Here is an 18,894-nt window from a genome sequence, read left to right on the forward strand (position 1 = left end):
TGCACAGTGTGTGGATCTTTTTAACCATGTAAGAATATTAATCATACATCTCCTACAGGTAGGGGAACAAATAGGAGAAAATATATCTTAAAATGCCTTTTGGGATGTTTTTAAGAAAGTCGTTCAGCTATGAAGTTACAACAAACGATGAGGGTACATCCAGGGTACTGCTCCTACTTCTGCCCAGGAGGAGAGGACCACAACGATCGCATTCACTGTCTCACCGCAGGGGCCGTCAAAGGCACGCCTTTCCCTCTACGTGTTTATGTATTGATTCGAAAGGCAGAGACAAAGAGGGAGCAAGTCAAAGACAGGGACAGAGGACGGTGCTCCTGTCCACTGATTCACTCCCCAAATGCCTGCAACAGATGGCGGCGGGGCCAGGCCAAAGCCAGGAGCCAGGAACCCCATCCAGATCTCCCATGTGGGCGGTAGAGCCCCAGGTACTGGAGCCATCCCCAGCTTAGGAAGCAGGAATTAATAGCAGCACTGGGACTTGAACCCGGGCACGCCAATATGGGATGCAGACATCCTAACTAGCGTCTCATTTGCTCTGCCAAATGCCCACGGCTACATGTTTCTGAAAAAAGTAATTCACTTCCCAACATCAGGGTGGAAGATTTCATATCAGGGGGACAAAAAACCAGAAACCAGATTCTGGTTTCCCTTAAGATGTAAGATCTGGCAACCAGTGCCAGAAGTGCAGCTGCCCGAGCCCCCACTGCCCCTGGAGTTGGCGCGAGCTGAGGACCGGCTGCTTCCGTTCAGCAGGACATGCTGTCCCCAGGGCCGCGGCCTTCATGCTCCCTATCAGAACCACGGATGGTGAAACTGAAGGTCAGCTGCTGTTTATTCCCATTTCTGGGCTGCTTTTCTGTAGCTGTCATTGAGAGGAAAGGGCATTTCCTAAGGCGACCGCTATCACAGCGTTGTCCTACACTGGGCCCATCTGGCTCCTGTGTCCCACCCTCCTGACCACTGCTGCTATTGGATTGTGTAGCACCTGGAAGAGAAAGGCAAGGTGCCACTGCTCTAAGGTAGACTGGACCGGAGGAGGCACGCAGGACTGAGGGCTGCTCTGTGCCTCTCCTAGGCTTCCTCTTACCCTCCAAGAGAGAGGCAGTGAGCAGACAGACGCCTGGGGTGGCTTCCTCCACACAGGTGGACGCTCAGCAGAACATATGGGCACCCAAAACCACAGATGACTCCCACGGGGCCCATTCAGACCCAGTGGCTTGTAAATGGCGTCCATCGTTAATCTAGCCGGGTCCCCAGCATCACAGAAAGACCCTATGGAAACTTATCCATCAATCCCCCAGCCCTCAACATATGGCACGAGGCCTGGACCACCCTAAGTGAGCAAGGATGATGTAATCCTGCCTTCCAGGGGCTGTCATCAAGGACTCGTACCATCTGCCCAGCAAAGAGAGGGAGCAGCAGCAGGAGCCTCCTCACTCTTCAAGAGACAGCACCCAAGTTCATGGCCCCAGCCTCATCCCAGACTGACTCTTCACCAAACCCCTCTCAGCCTTCTCTGACTCCTGCTGCTGACAGCCATGGCCAGCAGAATGTCCCAGAAGATCTGCACATTCAATAAATCTTAAAATCAAAATTGTCAGGCCAGTGCTGTGGTGTAGTGGGTAAAGCCTCTGCCTGCAGTGCTGGCATCCCATATGGGCGCCGATTCGAGTCCCAGTAGCTCCACTTCTGATCCAGCTCTCTGCTGTGGCTGAAGAAAGCCAATGAAGATGGCCCAAGTCCTTGGGACCCTGCACCCATGTGGGAGACCCGGAAGAAGTTCCTGGCTCCTGGCTTGGAATGAATCAGCCTAGATCCGCCCCTTGCGGCCTTTTGGGGATTGAACCAGCAGATGGAAGACCTCTCTCTCTTTCTCTGCCTCTCTGTAATGCTGCCTTTCAAATAAATAAATACATCTTTAAAAAAAAAAATCAAATCTGTCCTGTGCCTCCTTCTCTCCCAACTGCTGTGTGCTTCATTCACGCATCCATCTGACAAACATCCACCAGGCCCCAACACGGCCAGGCACCTTGGCCAGCAGCACCCGCTCTGACCATGGAAGCTACATGGACTTCATCTTCAGGTCCTTCTGCTTCCTGCGCCTCGACATCCTGGCTCAGCCACTCACCGGTTCGTTTCACCCCTAAAATGCTTCTCAAAACAATTCAGGCCTCCCTGGCCACGGCTGCCACCCCCACCCATTTCAATGGCCCTCCCTTGGCCTGTCCATCTTCCCCAAACACTCAGCAGTGCTTTGGCCCAAGGACCAGCATCATAGGTCCCCTTTCTTTTCCAGCCATCCCCCCAGCACCCCAGCATCAGCCACCCCCAGTGACCTCTACAAACGTCCCATGGGCTCCCCAATTCCGGGCCTCTGCGTGAGCTGCTCTCCTCGGTTGAAATGCCAATGCACCTGTCCGCCTGGGCAAGGGCCCCCCTGGAGTGTCACTTGCCCTGTGAAGCTGTCCCCGGCCTCTGTCACTGAGCTCGGAGGCATTCTTCGCCTGCCCCTCCATTAGAACAGCTCTGTGACACAGACCCGTCACCCTGGTTCGCTGTTGCCCTCTTAGGGTGGAGCACGGTTCTGACTCAAAGGAGACACCTGCTACGGTGTTTGTTGAATGGATAAGTGAAAGAATGGCCTGCAGCAGTCAACTCTTGTCTCTCATGCAGCCCACAGTGCTGACCCCAGGGCACAGCAGCCCCAGCTCCCTGCCCCAGCAACTCCAGGGCAGAAGTCTCCAATCTCCGAAGTCAGCCAGGGCCAGTGTGGGGGGTCGGGACTTCCTTCACCTCTGCTAGGGTCTCCTGAGAGAGGCCTTCTCAAGCGGCCTTTTATTTCCTACTTTTGTTAGTCAGCTAGAAAGCACGGTGCACGTGATCACAGATGGCGGTGCACGTGATCACAGATGGCGCTGACGCTCGGCCTCGGGGTCTGAGGGTCACACAAAGGAGGGGGCTGGGGGCGGGGGCTGCCCAGTGCACACCTAGCTCCAGCTCACTGTTGTCAGGACAGGCTGCAGGCTCAGAGCTGCAGATTTTTCAAGGGAAGCTGGAGAAAGGAAAATGGAGGTTTTTTTTCCCCAAATACACACCTAGGTGTGTATATGAAATCTCCATTTTCAAAAAAAAGAAAAAGCTAAGTCAAATTGATTTTTCACAAGCCAGGTGTGACCCACAAGCCTCTGGTTTATAACCTTGGCTTTGAAGAGACTTGGGCGTGCAGTGACCCTGCAGCGAGTTCTGATTTCCGAACGAGGAAATCGGAGACCAGAGCTGCACCAGTGTGGCACAGGAGGACCAGTGGCAACGACAGTCCTTGTGGCTGTGATATGTGACCACAGAGCAGGTCCCCACGAACCTTCACCTCACATGCGACGCTCTGTGCTCCAACCTCCAGGGCTGTCTTGGCGCCCTCCTGTTCCTGACGTGCACTCCTGCAGGGAGCAGCACCCCCCCTCCCTTCTGCTCTTCCTCTCGTGCTCACTCTGTGACTCAGTCACTGCTCCTGGACCAGAGATGAGGCAGGGCCGAGGTGCTCTGGGCCCTGTCCTCTCCTCTTCTGCTCCGTCATCGCAGCCTAAGCCCGCTGGGGACAATCACGGGAGGAAGTATAAACCTGAGGATTTACCACTCTCCGTGTGAACCTTGACAGCTGGGCCAAGAGCAACGGCTGGGAGGGCAGGGAAATCGGGCCCTGGCATTGAGCCTTTTCTCACCCTCCAAAAGGGAAGACAGCCCGATCCTTTGGGGTGCACCGCAGGGCTCGGGGCTGCAATTCCTTGTCTAGGCTGAGGCAGCTCGCCAGGCTGGGCACAGGTCAGGGTCAGCCTGGCACCCCGGGCCCCCCCCCCACGCCCCCCCCTCCCAGCTCACCAGTTCCTCCCTCAGCCTGCCCAGTGTCTCGATGCGGTTACTCCGTGCGCTCAGCATCACCGACAGCTTCTCCATGAGGATGTCGTATTTGCTCCTCCTGCGAGAGACACCACACAGTTGACTTCTTCAAACTCACCGTCTGGCCCAGGCTCAAGGTCTCAACCATCATCCAGGTTGGAAGTGGAGCAGCTGGGACAAGAACCAGCACCCATATGGAACGCCAGTGTTCCAAGTGGTGGCTCAACATGCTCTATGCACCACAATGTGAGCCCTGAGCCCTGACATTTTTATAACACTTTGAAGTCTAGGAAGCTTTTCTTACAACATTTCCTTATAAATCACCCGGCAAAGAAAGATGGAGATAATTACATCGAGAAGTGAATCAGCTTTTTCCAAACTTCAGGTCCAAGACGCTAGCCTGAGTCTTCCTTCCCTAAACCCAGTGCTTACTTCACGCCCTCCTGACACTTCGCTCAATCTGGAGCTGCTTTCCATCTGACTTCACAGCGTGCCCGATTCCACCTGTCAGCTCATTTCTATAATGAAGCGGATGTTACAATAAATACTTCCAAGCTCATGGTCACCAAAAGACTCAACTGAAGAGCTCAGGGCTCCTGGCTGCGTGTGCCCTGGGGAGCCCGGAGCAGGGACACAGGTCAGCCACATGAGGGCAGCTTGGCCTGACTCACATCCAAGGGGAAGGCAGAGCACACGGATGAGACCTCAACATTGCACCCACTTCTCAATCGGTGAAAGAATGAATGAAGGGGCAGATATGTACAGCACATGAACTACCATGCGTAGGAGCACTGAGTCATGGCCATCTTACACAGAAGAAACCACAGTCCATAGTGGTCAGCACCTTTGCCCAAGGGAAAGGCAGTAACTGGAGTACAGTGCCTGACTTCATCCGGAGCTTCCTCCCCTTCCCCAGGATTCTCACCCTACGTTCTTTGTAGATTACAGGCCGCCCACCAACTACAAGTGCAGTAACAGCATCATGTAACTAATGGATGGTGTGACTAATTAGAAACTAGAAACCAATTCACCAAACAGAATTCTCTTCAATGCAGGTTTCCAAAACAGAGACTGAAAGATAAACTAGGAGTCTGGGACATTTTGATGGTGGGTGTGCTTGAAGGCGAGTCAGGACTACCAGACACGTGACCGGAGCACAGGGGCGGCTTTTGTTCCTGGAGGTTTGGAGTCAGGACAGGCTGCACATGAGTATCACGCACTGTCTGGGCCAAGCCCTGGGCAAGGCAGTAGGCACTGTCAACTTGAAAGGGACACTTAATCCTGACTGTTCACTCCCCTTCCTTTTGGAGGCTGGCCCTGGCCACCAGGGTCAAGGGCAGGGACTTCCTCAACCACCCTGTCCGTCTGCCCACCTCCACTCCAGGCACTGGTGGCCAGGCGTGGGCCACTCAAAGGCACCCACTTGTCCTTCACTCCCTGCACTTGGCTTCTGTTCTTCTCACTCAGGAGGGCATGGGGCTGCCAGAATTAGAGTGAGACCTCTGCGGGGTGGTGGAAGCTTTCTTTCTCCCATCGCTGTGCCAGGAAATTAGTCTCCCCAACAGCAAGGATTAACGGGTGAGAGGTAACTTACTCTCAGAGACATCCTGGTCCTCAAAAAGGAGTGTGCCTATTACAACAGCCTGTGCAATAGCACAGCCCACGCTATGATACCCAGCTAGAGTATCCTGCACTGTAAGCACTTGGCAGAACCTTGCCTTCTTATCCCAGTGGGTGGATTATCACGGTTGTGTTGCAAAAACCTCCAATCTGAAATGGACATAATCCAACCACAACTCTGCCACCACAGCAACTCAAGTTTGATGTTTTTTTTTTTTTTACACCTTTGGTTCTCACCTTTAATGAGAACTAAAAAAGTTCTCACCAAAATGATAAAAGTTCCCATTGTTGAGCTACAGAGTAGCAGGCATTTTTTTTTTTTTTTTGTCCTTTTCTAATTTCCAGGCTTTCTAAGTGAGCAGGACTTATTTTCAACAGAAACAGACAACTAAATGTCTTCTTTGGAAAGCCACAGTCATATTCTCATTTGGCCTCTAATGATTTTTGAAAGCATCACGCTCGTGGCTGCAGTACAAGTCGCCGAAGGCTTTGTTCCCTTCTAGCATACCTGTCCACGTGAAAGCGGTTGAGGAGGAGGAGGATCGAGTGCTGCTGGGCTCCAGTGGGCAGCCGGATCACGTGGGACTGCATTGTGATGAGCCCGTTTTTGTTCAGGATTTTCCTGTGATAGTGAAGCTTCCCAGCATCGACCCTGGAGGAGGAGGAGGGGGAAGGGGAGGAGGGTGTGGGTCACGTCGTTTTGGTTTGCTGGTAGTTTTAGCACCACAGTGTAGGGAGTCTCTCCCCCAGACGTACGCACCGACACACACTGACCCAGCCAACCCAAGAGAACAGTCAGAGATTTTTAAAAATCCCCAGGGAAGACAAGGCAGCAGCCCCTGCATTTGGGAGGCAGGTTGTGGTGGTCAGTGAGCCCCACATGCAAATCCTCCCCCTTACTTGAAGGCACTGCTGTGCAGGTCTCGCTGCAGCTCCCCCTGCCACCTGGACCGGCCCAGTCGCTCCAGGATGCAGTAGGAGAAGTCGGGGAGCTTCAGGTCAGGATCCCCCTCCTGGCCTATCAGGGCCCGGTAACGCATGGCCTGGGAGGCAACGATGATCAGCTTCTTCCCCCACCTGCAAGTCAGAAACACCCACGTGAAGAAACAGGTCGAAGCGATTTTATGAAAATGGAAATCTGAAAAAGCAGATTTAGAACTATCGTTTTCTGGGTTCCCAGAAGGCCATCATGTTCCGAAGTGGGTCTGCCGTCCTAGAACCCCACAGTGTGCTGAATGAACAGGGCTGACCTGTTACTTCCTGGCTGATGCCCTGCAGGGCTCGCCAAGGCACTCAGACCAAATCCACACCCTCGCCCCGGCCTGGAAGGCCCCCCCTGCCTCGCTCACTTCATCTTCACCCACAGGGGCCTTCTTGTGCCAGTAAGAAGTGTCAGGGTCACTGTCCTGGCTCTTCCGTCTGCCTAGCTGCTGCCCTGTCCCCGATCCTCAGATGGCTGATTCCTTCCCATCACCCAGGCCTTCCAGAAAACGTCAGCCAGAGCTCCAGTCCCACTCAACCATTCCCAGGCTCTTCACAGCACCTAGCACTCACAAACAGCCAAGGGGGGAGGAGGGGGCGGGCAACATTCTCATCCATCCTCCTTAATTCAAACACAGGCACACCCCCAACTTGTTCATAAGGATACCCTGAGTGCCTAGAATGAGCTGGGCACAGGGTGGGTGCTCAGCAAGTGTACTTAAGTGAATGACCATGCCAAGTGCACTGGACTGATAGACCTTCAGAGTCAGCAACACCCAACTGTGCTGTCAGTGACTTCTCTCTGCTGGACAACAGATCTGATGGGTCAAAGATAATGTCCAGAAAGAAGTAAAAAGTTTGCAAGCAAGGTGCTGCAAGACGCCTCATTCCCATGCAGGGGCCCACAGTCCAAGCTGTCCACCGCTCCCACTGATAGCTGAAGCTCTACCTCCAGCAGAGGCTGGCCTGAGTTAGGCTCATGCCTGGGGCAGAGCGACCCTCCCCATGCACACTCTAGGAGCCCAGCCCTGGCCCTGCATCAGGGAGTTGTACAGGAGGTGCTGTGGAGAGCACGCCCCTTGCTCACCACGTGGTATCATGTTACTGGACCAGAGGCCTCCCTTTCCTGGGTGAAGGAGTCACCAAGGGTCCACATGCCACAGCTCATGGGCTGCCAAGCCCTCGCCTCTCCCTTCTTCCCGGCCCTAGCCTGGCCACACCGCCCAGACCTGTCTAGCCTGATGGCTTTCCTTCCCCCTGATTCCACCACCACGCAGACAAAAAGAAAAAGGAAGAAGCTGTGTCAATACACTGTTTGGGCCTATAATGAGTTGTCTGTGTAAGTCAGCGAGGACCGTATGGCCTGTCTTCCAAGTGGATGCTAACACATAGTAAACAGAGTCCACATGACGCTCAGGGTGACAAACTCAGGATCCTTTTTCTCAAAACCCTCACTAAGTTAAATTCTAAGAGGTCACTTGGGAGAAAGTTTGAACGCAGTGGAGTGGCTTTGCTGCTCTTTGTTTTCTTCCCCAGATGGCTTTCCTAGCCCACACCATTGTAATTCCAATGACTCTGGACATCATTGGCAATTATCTGGCTCAGTGACTCCTGCTGGTTCTGGTTTGCTGACTGTGACATCAGATACTGCCCAAGCATTGCGCCAAGTGCCAGAACGCTACGATAAACACAGCCGGTCTCTACCTTCAAGAGGCTGACCTCCTGAGGACTTGCACAGGGATGGCTCTGCGGCCCAGGGCCCAGCTAGGACAAGAGAACAAAAAGGCAACTTCCAAATGTCAGCTGCCTGCCGCAACCATGCACACAAACAGAGGGACAGATAGGAGCCCTGACCTCAATCAGCCCAGCTGCAGTGGGGTGAAGCGGGCTGAGAGCTGGCTTAGAGCAGGGTTGGCAACCTCCAAGAGACGCTGGGGCCAAAGACCCGAGCCGAGTGCTCTGACCACACCCCTGACGTGAGGGGTTCCTGACGGGGGTGAACCAGTTACCTGTCAAAGGCTTCCACCATCGTACAACGCGGCTGCAGAGACTTGGTCCTGATGTCGCTGGTGATGTTCTTCCTCTCCTTAAAGTACCGACACGAGCCCTGGATGCCATCCTTGTTCTCTAAGATCATGTGAATGGGGTAGACATCCTCCAGAGGGACCGGGTCCCTCCTGGACTCCAAAATGCCAGTTTCCAAGTCAATCTCCTCGTACCTAGGGGGAAAAGCACAGGCGGCAAACCCAGCTGAGCTTCGGCAATGACGCCTGCGCAGTGAGTGCCTCTGACAGGCTCTAGCCGAGATCAGAGAGAAAGAGCTGAGACTGCAGTGTCCCTACTGCAAGATGCAAACAGCCTTGACAAGCAGGGTCCTGCCTTTTAACAACAGAGAAGAGAGAATGCGGACCTTCCCAGGGTCTCCCAAGCTGGCCCCAGAAGTTGGGTGCTGGGGCCGGCGCCGTGGCTTAACAGGCTAATCCTCCGCCTTGCGGCGCCGGCACACCGGGTTCTAGTCCCGGTCGGGGCACCGATCCTGTCCCGGTTGTCCCTCTTCCAGGCCAGCTCTCTGCTGTGGCCAGGGAGTGCAGTGGAGGATGGCCCAAGTTCTTGGGCCCTGCACCCCATGGGAGACCAGGAGAAGCACCTGGCTCCTGCCATCGGATCAGCGCGGTGCGCCGGCCGCAGCGCGCCTACCGCGGCGGCCATTGGAGGGTGAACCAACGGCAAAGGAAGACCTTTCTCTCTGGCTCCCTCTACTGTCCACTCTGCCTGTCAAAAAAAAAAAAAAAAAAAAAGAAGTTGGGTGCTGGGACCCAAACTGCCTTACTGGCCCCAGTCACGGCCCCCTTTGGTTTCCCTCCAAACGTGGTTGTGGGACTCCAGGCCACCACATTGGGACTGAGCGATTCAGGGCATTCCTCCCCTAAGACATCATCTGTCCATCTCTTGGGTACCCTTATCTACTTCCATGGTGTTAACCATCATGCTCATGTGAACCATTCTCACCTCTGAACCCTCAGTCCTGTCTGTGCAATGTCTCCAGTTGTCTATCAAATCCAAGGTTGTGAGTGCCCCTCCCCCCTCCAATCAAGTACCTCCCTGGTGCGACACTGTCCCTTGGCCTCAGCATCTCTGACACGTGCTTTCTCTCCTAGCCAGTCAGCCCCGTAGAGTGAGCTTTCCTTTGAAATCTCATTCACACCCTGCACCAGTCTAGCTGAGGCTTGGTCCACATCCACTTTTCAAGCCTTTTCTTGCCCCCTCTGGGACCTTTGTGCTCTTCTATTTTTGTTGTTGTTGTTGTTTACTTTTATTTATTTGAAAGGTAGAGTTAGAGAGAGGGAGACAGAGAGAGAGGTCTTCCATCCGCTGGTCCATTCCCCAAACAGCTGCCAACAGCCGGGACTGGGCTAGGCCGAGACCAGGAGCCAGGAGCTTCCTCTAGGTCTCCCACGTGGGAGCAGGGGTCTAAGCACTTGGGCCACCCCCTGCAGAACCTCACAGCCGCACCAGCAGGTGGACACGAACCGGTGTCCATGCATGATGCCCTGCTACACCACAGCGCCGGCCCCCCTCTGCGTTCTCAAATCCCGACTTCTCCCCAGCTCCCAGGTAACCACTCTGGCCAGACTGCCCGGCCCCTCTGCAGTGACGCCTTTCTGTCTTCTGTTGAAGCTCCTCATCCTCCACTCTGTCTGCAATGTCCATGCACCTCAGAGCTCCGCTGAAGGCCGCCGACCAGAACACAATCCCCACCACGTGCTGCTTTCACTTTTGACCTCGTGCAAAAGTCAACCCGCACACAACCACCCTGCTTGTCACTGCAGTACAGCATTCCATAAACGCCTTACTGCACACCGGGCTTGTGCTGATGATTCTGCCCAGTTGTAAGGTAAAGTGTCCTGAGCACGGTCAGGGTGGCTTGGCTAAGCCACGGTGCCAGGCCGGGTAAGTGGCCTGGATGCACTTCTAACCTAGCCTGGGTTCACTGGGACACAGACCTAACGCAAGCCCAGGAGCACTGGCCCCGCTCTCTCCTAGGGATCATCTCAGCCAACGGCTTTCATCACCAAGGACAGGGGATGACTCACCGACGTCTGGCTCGGTCCCTCCCTCTGACCTGCTTTAGCTCCCGTGAGGCCAGATGTTCACTAAACAGAGCTTGCACTTGGACAACCTGAAGGAGCCTCATCCCAACCCCCAGCTGTGTGCCCCCACCAGATGCACACCTCAAGGCTGCTCAGCTGTGTTCCCTGCCTCAGGGGAGGGTATCGGGTTCACTCAGGGGCCCAACATCCTCCTAGAATCCTGTCTCTCCTCACAGCCGATCAGCCACCAATCCTCTGGACTCCGCCGTTGTGGCTGTCTCGATCCTTTTTCCTTAGCCTCTGTTCCACACCTACGATGGCAAGCTGGCCCCTGCCTCGCTGCTATGACCAGACTGCAAAGAGGCTCTCAGCTTCACTCTTTGTCCGTGTCTGACCCTCCCTTGGGTGGCTTCCCACTGTCCTTTTGATAAGGGAGAAACTCTAGAAATGGGAATAAAGGATGGTTGATTAGCTTCTCCAGTGCAAGGCAGAGTGGATTCTGGACCTAGAATTTCTGCATTCAAATTCTGGGTTCTGTTCTTCCTTATTTATTTATTTAAGAGGCAGAATTACAGCCAGAGAGAGGGAGAGATAGAGAGAGAGGTCTTCCATCCTCTGGTTCACTCCTGAAATGGCCACAACAGCCAGAGCTGGGCCAATGCGTAGCCAGGCACCAGTTCTTCTGGGTCTTCCATGTGGGTGCAGGGGCTCAAACACTTGGGCCATCTTCTGCTGCTTTCCTAGGCCATAGCAGAGAGTTGGATCGGAAGTGGAGCAGCCAGGACTTGAACCGATGCCATGTGGGATACAGGCACTGCAGGTGGATACTTAACCTACTACACCACAGCGCTGGCCCTGTGGGTTCTGCTCTTGCTAGTTGATGACCTTGAACAAGTCATTTTGTGCCTTGATGTTCTTTTCAGGAAAACAGGGGTAACATTACCCACCTCTTAAGGTTGTTGTAAAAATGAAACAACTTACTATATGTAAGAAACTTAGAACAGGGACTGGTATTGTGGTGCAGTGGGTTAAGGTGCTGTCTGTGACACTGGTAGATGCCAGCTCTACTTCCAATCCAGCTCCCCACTAATGCACCTGGGAAAACAATGGAAGATGACCAAGTGCTTAGGCCCCCCGCACCCACCAGATGAAGCTCCTGGCTTTGGCCTGGCCCAGTCCTGGCCGTTGTAGCCACTTGGAGTGTGAACCAGCAAATGGAACACCTCTCTGTCTCTCTATGTAATTCTGCCTTTCAAATAAATAAATACATCTTAAAAAAATAAATAAATAAAAGAATCTTAGGGGGTGAGCCCTGTGGCACAGTGGGTTAAGCCTGGGTCTGTCTGCAAACCAGCATCCCATATGGGTACCAACTGGAGTCTTGTCTGCCCCACTTTCCATCCAGCTCCCTGCTAATGCACCTGGGAAAGCAACAGAGGAGGGTCCAAGCCCTTGGGGCCCTGCACCTACATGGAAGACCTGGAAGAAGCTCCTGGCTCCTGGCTTTGGCCTGGCTCAGTCTTGGTTATTGTGGCCATTTGTGGGGAGTGAACCAGTGGATGGAAGACCTCTCTCTGTCTCTCCTTATCTCTCTATAACTCTGCCTTTCAAATAAATAAAAATTTTTTTAAAGAAAAGCAAAATTTATTTAAGACAGAAACCTCCAGCCAGAGTGGCCTGGAGGGGAGCCCCAAGAGAGGCAAAATTCCAATAAATATATCTTAAAAAAAAAAAAAGAATCGGGGCTAGCAGTGTGGCATAGCAGGTAAAGCCACTGCATGAAGTGCTGTTGCAGCCAATTGGGGAGCGAACCAGATGAAAGACCCCCCTTTCTCTCTCTGCCTCTCCTCCTCTCTCTAACTCTGACTTTCAAATAAATAAATAAATCTTTAAAACAAATTAAGCTTCTAAGGGCCGATGCCATGGTGCAGGGAGTTAAGCCTCTTGCCTGCAGCATCAGCATCCCATATGGGCACCAGTTTGAGTCCTGGCTGCTCCACTTCCAATCCAGCTCTCTGCTCTCTGGGAAAGCAGTAGGAGATGGCCCAAGTCCTTGGGCCCCTGCACCGATGTGGGAGACCTGGAAAAAAAATGTTCCTGGTTCGGATTGGCACAGCTCTGGCCATTGCCGCCAATTGGGGAGTGAACCAGCGGATGGAAGACCTCTCTCTCTCTCTGTGTAACTCTTTCAAATGAATAAATAAATCTTAAAAAAACAAAGAATCTTAGAACAGTACCAACTCCTAACATGCATCTGTGTGCCAACCCTTATTCCTTGTTCTGTCCTTCTACCCTACACTCCAGCCAAACTTAGTTCTCTTCCTTCGGCCTTTCACATTCCCGCTCTCTGTCCACCGTTCTCTTTGCCAACCGGCTGCCTAAATCCAACTTCCAAGCCTTGTCTTGGGTATCACCTCTGGGGACTGCCCCCACCCTCACAATATGGCAGAAGAGCACAGACTCTGGGGGCCGGCACTTGGTTCAGGGATAAAGACACCACCAGGCCTGCATTCCACATGGAAGTCCCCAGGGCTCCTGCTTGCCTCAGCTTCCAGTCCAGCTTCCTGCCAATGCACACCCTGGGAGGCAGCCGATGGCTCAAGTACTTGAGGCCCTGCCACCCACGTGGGAGATCCAGATGGAGTTCCAGGCTCTAGGCTTTGGCTAGCCCAGCAGGCCCAGCTGTTGCGGGCATTTGGGGAGTGAGCAAGCAGATGGCAGCCCGCTGTTTCTGTCTCTTGTCTTTCAAATCAATGAAAAGAAAGAAAAAAGACTCCGGAGACATACAGAGTTCAAATCAATGCTCCTTGCTTATCCCCTGTGCACGCCTCAGTTTACACCCCTGTAAAGTGGGACAGACGACAGCACCTACTTCCAGGGGGTCACGGTGTGGACCGACCTCCCCAAGCTCCTAAAACGGAACTGCAGAGTCGTACCTGGTCCGTGCTCGGGTTATCAGCGCGATTCCTAAACTGGCTGCTGTGCGCACTTGCCCTGGTCCAACCCTGAGCGTTCCACAGGAACTGCCTTCCTGCTCCCGTCCTACGTCCAATTTCATGGAAATACTCTCTGAATGCAGCCCGCCCGGATATAACGGGGTTACCATCAGATGATCCCCAGCTCCTGGGCCCCACCTGGTCCCCACATCAGGTGCTGCCCACCACACTCCGGGTCTGGGTTTCTCCCGCCCCGGGTTCGCTCCATTCCCTGCCCCCTCCCCAACCCCATCAGGACCCGGGCCCTGCGCCCGCCCGCAGGCCCAGGCCGCTCACCGATCCTGGAGCTGGAGGTCTGGTCGCTCCCGAGGCTCCTCATAGAAGCTGATTCCTGGGTGCGTGGCAAGGGCCCGCCACAGAAACTCCTGCGTGTAGGGCTCCAACGGCAAAGGGAAAGGCGGCACGCGCGTTTCCAGGCGGCTCCACAGCGCGGGCAGACATAGGCCATCGAGCCCCTCCAGGGCCACCTCGTCCAACAAAGACTCCAAGCCGTCCATTGCCGCTTCACTTAGCAGCCCCCGCGGCGCCTGCGCACCGCGGCGCCAGGCGGCCTTTCCCAGCGCGCCTGCGCACAAGGATCTGTGGCCGCCGGAGGCGGGTCGCACCCCGGGATCTGAGGAGGCGTTCTAGCGCGCCTCCGTGACGTCACTCGCTTTGGAGGCGGGCTCAGCAAGCGGCGCTCCACCGCCATTGGTCGGGAGCCCTGCAGTAACCAGGGGAACTGCAAACAGTGTAGGGGCAGCTTCCGGTTCGAGCACCCGTAACCGCCGTAACCGCCGTAACCGCCGCCTTTAAGGATGGACGGTGAGTGTCTAAGGGCCCCTCCGGGAGGGCGGGCAGTTACTCTTCAACATTCCTGAGTCTTCTTCAGACAAGGGCCTAGGCCGTAGACTCCTGGACCGCCAATTCCTGACTCAAGGCGGTCTCCGATCTGAGGGAAAGGGAGAGTTAGTGGTCCGGGTTGGGGAGAAGCGGCTGGGGGAGTGGTCAGCGGTACCGAACCTGTGGTCGTGTGGGAACCCAGGACTGGCCAGGGTCTCCGGGAAAGGAGAAGTAGAGGGCCGAGGAGGACCTTGCGTGTCCCGGGAGGTTGGAGCTGTGGGATCTGGGAGTTTGGGTAGAGGTAAGTGTGACTGTGGGTAGCTCAGTCGTCGCTCCTGGGAAGGGACTTAGCACGGGAGTGTGCAGTCTAGTGTTAGCAACAGCCCACGAGCACCTCTCTAAGCTTCCTAGCAGCCGTGTGAGGTCAAGGTTATCCCATTTTACAGCGAGGAAAACGGAGGCTCCCGGAAGTTCAGTAACTCCCGAAAGTTGGACAGCCAGCAAGCGGCAGAGTGAGCGGGGAACCCGGGCACTCTGACTCTGGAGCTGGATCACGGAGTCTGAGATGTGGTGTTGGACCTCTCAGTTGCAGAGATGCCCACTTGCTCGGGAGGACGCCCAAAGATCCAGACCAGTTGATGCAAAAAGCACGAGGTTTTTATTGAACGTTTGCGCAAACGGGCCCCCACCTCAGGCAGTGAGGAGCCCTGAGCGGCAGTTTCACACAGGTTATATAGGCAACGAATTAGCATATGGAATGCAGAGGTGGCACGGGATTGGCTGGTTCGGAGGGACAATTAGCATACCGGAGAGTGCTGAGGAGAGTGCTGAGGGAACCAGCTGAGGAGAGTGCTGAGGAGAGTGCTGAGGGAACCAGCTGAGGAGAGTGCTGAGGAGAGTGCTGAGGAGAGTGCTGAGGGAACCAGCTGAGGAGAGTGCTGAGGAGAGTGCTGAGGAGAGTGCTGAGGGAACCAGCTGAGGAGAGTGCTGAGGAGAGTGCTGAGACTCTCCGAAGGGGAGTGGCAACTCTGCTCTGGGCATGCCTAGAGGTTCTCTGAAGGGGATTGACTTTTCCTTCCCAGAGAACGTCCTGCCCGCTGGACTCTGGGGAACATCTAACCTCTTAAGAAGCCCCTGATATCTGCCCAGGCCTAGTTTCTTGTCCCTCTCCCCCATAAGGGTCCTTCAGTGGCAGGGTTTTCGGGGAGCCCTTGAGTCCAGAGGCTAACAAACGCGAGTGTCTGCAAGGATGAGGCTCCTGGGTTTGGGGCTGTGAACCGGAAGCTGGTCAGGCAGCTTCCAAGCCAGTTGTAGGGTGTTTCTCAAAATACCCAGTTGGCCCACCCGTCTGAAGGCCAGAGGTGGTCTGTGGGCCACCATTCAGGGATCCTTGATTGGAATCATGGCCTTGACCACGGGAAAGAACATGAATGTAAAGTGCAGTGTTATTTGACTTCGCAGATAGATGGGCCCGACTCATGCCTTAGAGTGAGCGCTAGATTCTTTTTATGCCACTGCCCCTGGCGTCTCTGGAATTTGTCCCTGAAGAAATTGCCTGCCTTTGATACACACTGAACACAGCCTGGAAGAGTGCTTTTACTGGAACGTTCTGGCTTGAGCTGTCAAGATACCTTTGCCCTTTGCCCTTTGCCCTTTGCCCTTCAGAGGTGCTCTAGAATGTCTCTCACCAGTTTGCTCCTTGGAAAGGACAACCCACTGTTGCTACCAAACAATACTCAATCCTTCCGGCCTCAGAAAGCCTTTATGCTCCTGCCTCCAAAGGGCTTTGCTTACATGTTTTACATCTGTGACATTTGCCATGTCAGAAATTGAAACAGAATTGCAACACGTTCATTTATGGATTCACTTAAACAGGTCAAGAATAAACCTGTTACATCCGAATATAGATACTATCTTTAATGGACAAGTAGTTGCATTTCCGCTAAAAATTTAGTAAGAAAAATGACTTTTTTTTTCTTTTTTAAGATTTATTTATTTGAGAGGCAGAGTTACAGACAGAGGGAGAGAGAGAGAGAGAGAGAGAGAGAGAGAGAGGGAGGAGTTTTCCATCCACTGGTTCTCTCCCCAAATGGTTGCAGCATTTGGAGCTAAGCCTATCAAAAGCTTCTCTGGGTCTCCCACTTGGGTGCAAGAGCCCAAGCACTTGGGCCATTTTCCACCGCTTTCCCAGGCCATTACCAGGGAGCTGAGTCAGAAGTGGAGGAGCTGGGACTCAAACCAGAGCCCATAGGGGATGCTGGCACCGCAGGCGAAGGCTAACCTACTGCACCACAGTGCCACCCCTGACATTGTTTTGTATTTTCTCAAATCTCTGTGGTGTCTGGTTTAATAGTAAGGAGCTAGACTTGTGTCAGCTTCAGCATCCCAACTGTTTTGTCATGTTATTTGGGCTGATATGGATGAAGACATACATACGAAGAAATACACATACATACGAAGAAATACACACACATACGAAGAAATACACACACATACGAAGAAGTACACAAGCACTTGCACACACACATCGTCGATATATCATTGGACCAGGGAGGGATATTTTTAATTGCCTTTTTAGGTAACTGTAGACACTCTTTGATAATATAACAGAACTTAGCAAGTGGCAGTTTGTTAAAGCTTAGTCACAATAGGATATCTAGACCCTTATCATTAAGCTTTTGTATTCTGTTCCATTAAAATTTACTGTTCTATCTTGCCCTTTGACTGAATATTTTACTCATAGGATTTTTTTTTAAAGATTTTATTTATTTATTTGAGAAGTAGAGTTATAGACAGTGAGAATGGTCTGCCATCTGCTGGTTCACTCCCCAACTGGCCGCAATGGCCAGAGCTGAGCTGATCCAAAACCAGCAGCTTCTTCCAGGTCTCCCACCTGGGTGCAGGGACCAAGGACTTGGGCCATTTTCTACTGCTTTCCCAGGCCACAGCAGAGAGCTGGATCAGAAGTGGAGCAGCCGGAACTAGAACCAGCGCCCATATAGGATGCTGGCACCGCACTCAGAGGATTAACCTACTGTGCCACAGCGCCGACTCCCACTCATAGGATTTTATAACATAAACTATTGGTCACTGGGAAAATGTTGGTTCACTGAAGCATGCAAATCTTCCACAAGTTAACTTTTGAAATGTCATTGCACGGAATCAAAGTCACACTTGTTAATACCATCACCTATCTCACTTTTTAAAAGAGTTTTAAGTATAGGGAAGCCATTGAACTCCTGTAATGAAAACAAGTTTTCCACTTGAATAGTTTTGATCATTGACATAGATACTGTTGTTACCTTGAAGGGACAGACTCATTTGGTTCGTATTTGTGAAAATGTCTGCCCCATGCCCAGCTGTGAGTGACTGTAATTTGTGTGTTAGTTGTTCATTCAAGGAAGAATGGCATTCCATACTGAAGGTGGTTAGTTCAGCTGGCAACTCAACCACATGTCGGTTTTCTAGGATCAGCCATTGTTCTTGGCTTGTAACAGAAATGCTTTATGTATACTTCCCATGTCTTTATGCAGAATCTTATGGGCCGAGGCTCAATAGAATCATTGCTGTTTCCTGAGGACATTCTGAAGTGAAAGTGATTTTTTGTTGTATTACGAGGTTGGGACAGTAAACAATATAATGGCTACAGGTGTAGTTTGGCTGTGCTGCCTTGATTCAAGCTACAAGCAGTTCTAACCCAGGTTACTTGGCTTTGCTTAGGGAAGAAGGATTAGAATTATGATGAGAGCAGTTTTCTCTTTGCATTCCTCTCATCCTCCTAGGATCTGTGGAACACGCTTTGAGAAACATTGCTGTACCAGGGAAGGCCCAAGAAATTTGGTCTGTCCCCAACAAGGTAGAACTTGAAATTTAGTAGATCTAAAGCAGGCTGCTTTAGTTGGTAATTTTGTGTGGCCCATGACTGATGTTATAAATGTCCAAATGGCCTTTGGTGGCAAAGGGTTCCCCAGCCCTGGAATAGACCATTTTCAAGAAGCCTGTCCTAGAATATGCCTGTGGCCCCGTGGAGGAATCTGTTGATTTTCAGATTGCTTACAAAGGGGAATAATTTATTCTAAGAAAGTATTTACCCTGAGATTAGCTATGACCTTCAAAGAATCCCATTTTCTTTCCCAATCTTTTTTTTTTTTAAATAAATAATTTTTAAAAGATTTTATTTATTTATTTGAGAGGTAGAGTTAGAAAGGGAGAGACAGAGAAAGAGGTTTTTTCATTTTTTAAAGAAAGATTTATTTATTTATTTGAAAGTCAGAGTTACACAGAGAGAGAAGGAGAAGGGGAAGGAGAAGGAGAAGGAGAGAGAGTGAGAGAGAGAGAGAAAGAGAGAAAGAGAGAGAGAGGTCTCCCATTGCTGGTTCACTCCCCAATTGGCTGCAATGACTGGAGCTGCGCCGATCCAAACCCAGGAGCTAGGGGCCTCTTCCAGGTCTCCCACAAAGGTGGAGGGTCCC

General features: G+C 52.6%; 2 protein-coding genes across 11 annotated transcripts in view; one reads left to right on the plus strand and one right to left on the minus strand.

Annotated features, from left to right (window-relative positions):
• Positions 1-14,113, minus strand: part of LOC133754347 (general transcription factor 3C polypeptide 1-like) — a 98,469-nt gene extending 84,356 nt beyond the window's left edge. For 7 of the 8 annotated variants that reach the window (XM_062184814.1, XM_062184817.1, XM_062184816.1 and 4 more), the window contains exons 1-5: positions 13,877-14,112; positions 8,523-8,732; positions 6,433-6,609; positions 6,041-6,184; positions 3,895-3,991 (exon numbers count right to left, since the gene is read on the minus strand). In XM_062184814.1, the coding sequence (XP_062040798.1) occupies positions 3,895-3,991; positions 6,041-6,184; positions 6,433-6,609; positions 8,523-8,732; positions 13,877-14,097 (849 nt within the window). In that variant the 5' untranslated portion in view covers positions 14,098-14,112. Of the gene's footprint in view, positions 1-3,894; positions 3,992-6,040; positions 6,185-6,432; positions 6,610-8,522; positions 8,733-13,876 lie in introns of all 8 variants that reach the window. The other variant, XM_062184812.1, reaches the window with a different exon arrangement.
• A 116-nt stretch (positions 14,114-14,229) lies between these two features.
• Positions 14,230-18,894, plus strand: part of LOC133754346 (katanin-interacting protein-like) — an 85,456-nt gene continuing 80,791 nt past the window's right edge. For 2 of the 3 annotated variants that reach the window (XM_062184809.1, XM_062184810.1), the window contains exon 1: positions 14,232-14,404. Coding sequence is in view for 1 of the 3 variants with exons in the window: in XM_062184808.1 (XP_062040792.1) it covers positions 14,398-14,404 (7 nt within the window). In the remaining 2 variants the exon portion in view is untranslated. Of the gene's footprint in view, positions 14,405-18,894 lie in introns of all 3 variants that reach the window. The other variant, XM_062184808.1, reaches the window with a different exon arrangement.

Source organism: Lepus europaeus, assembly GCF_033115175.1.
Source record: "Lepus europaeus isolate LE1 chromosome 21 unlocalized genomic scaffold, mLepTim1.pri SUPER_21_unloc_6, whole genome shotgun sequence".
Taxonomy (NCBI): Eukaryota; Metazoa; Chordata; class Mammalia; order Lagomorpha; family Leporidae; genus Lepus; species Lepus europaeus.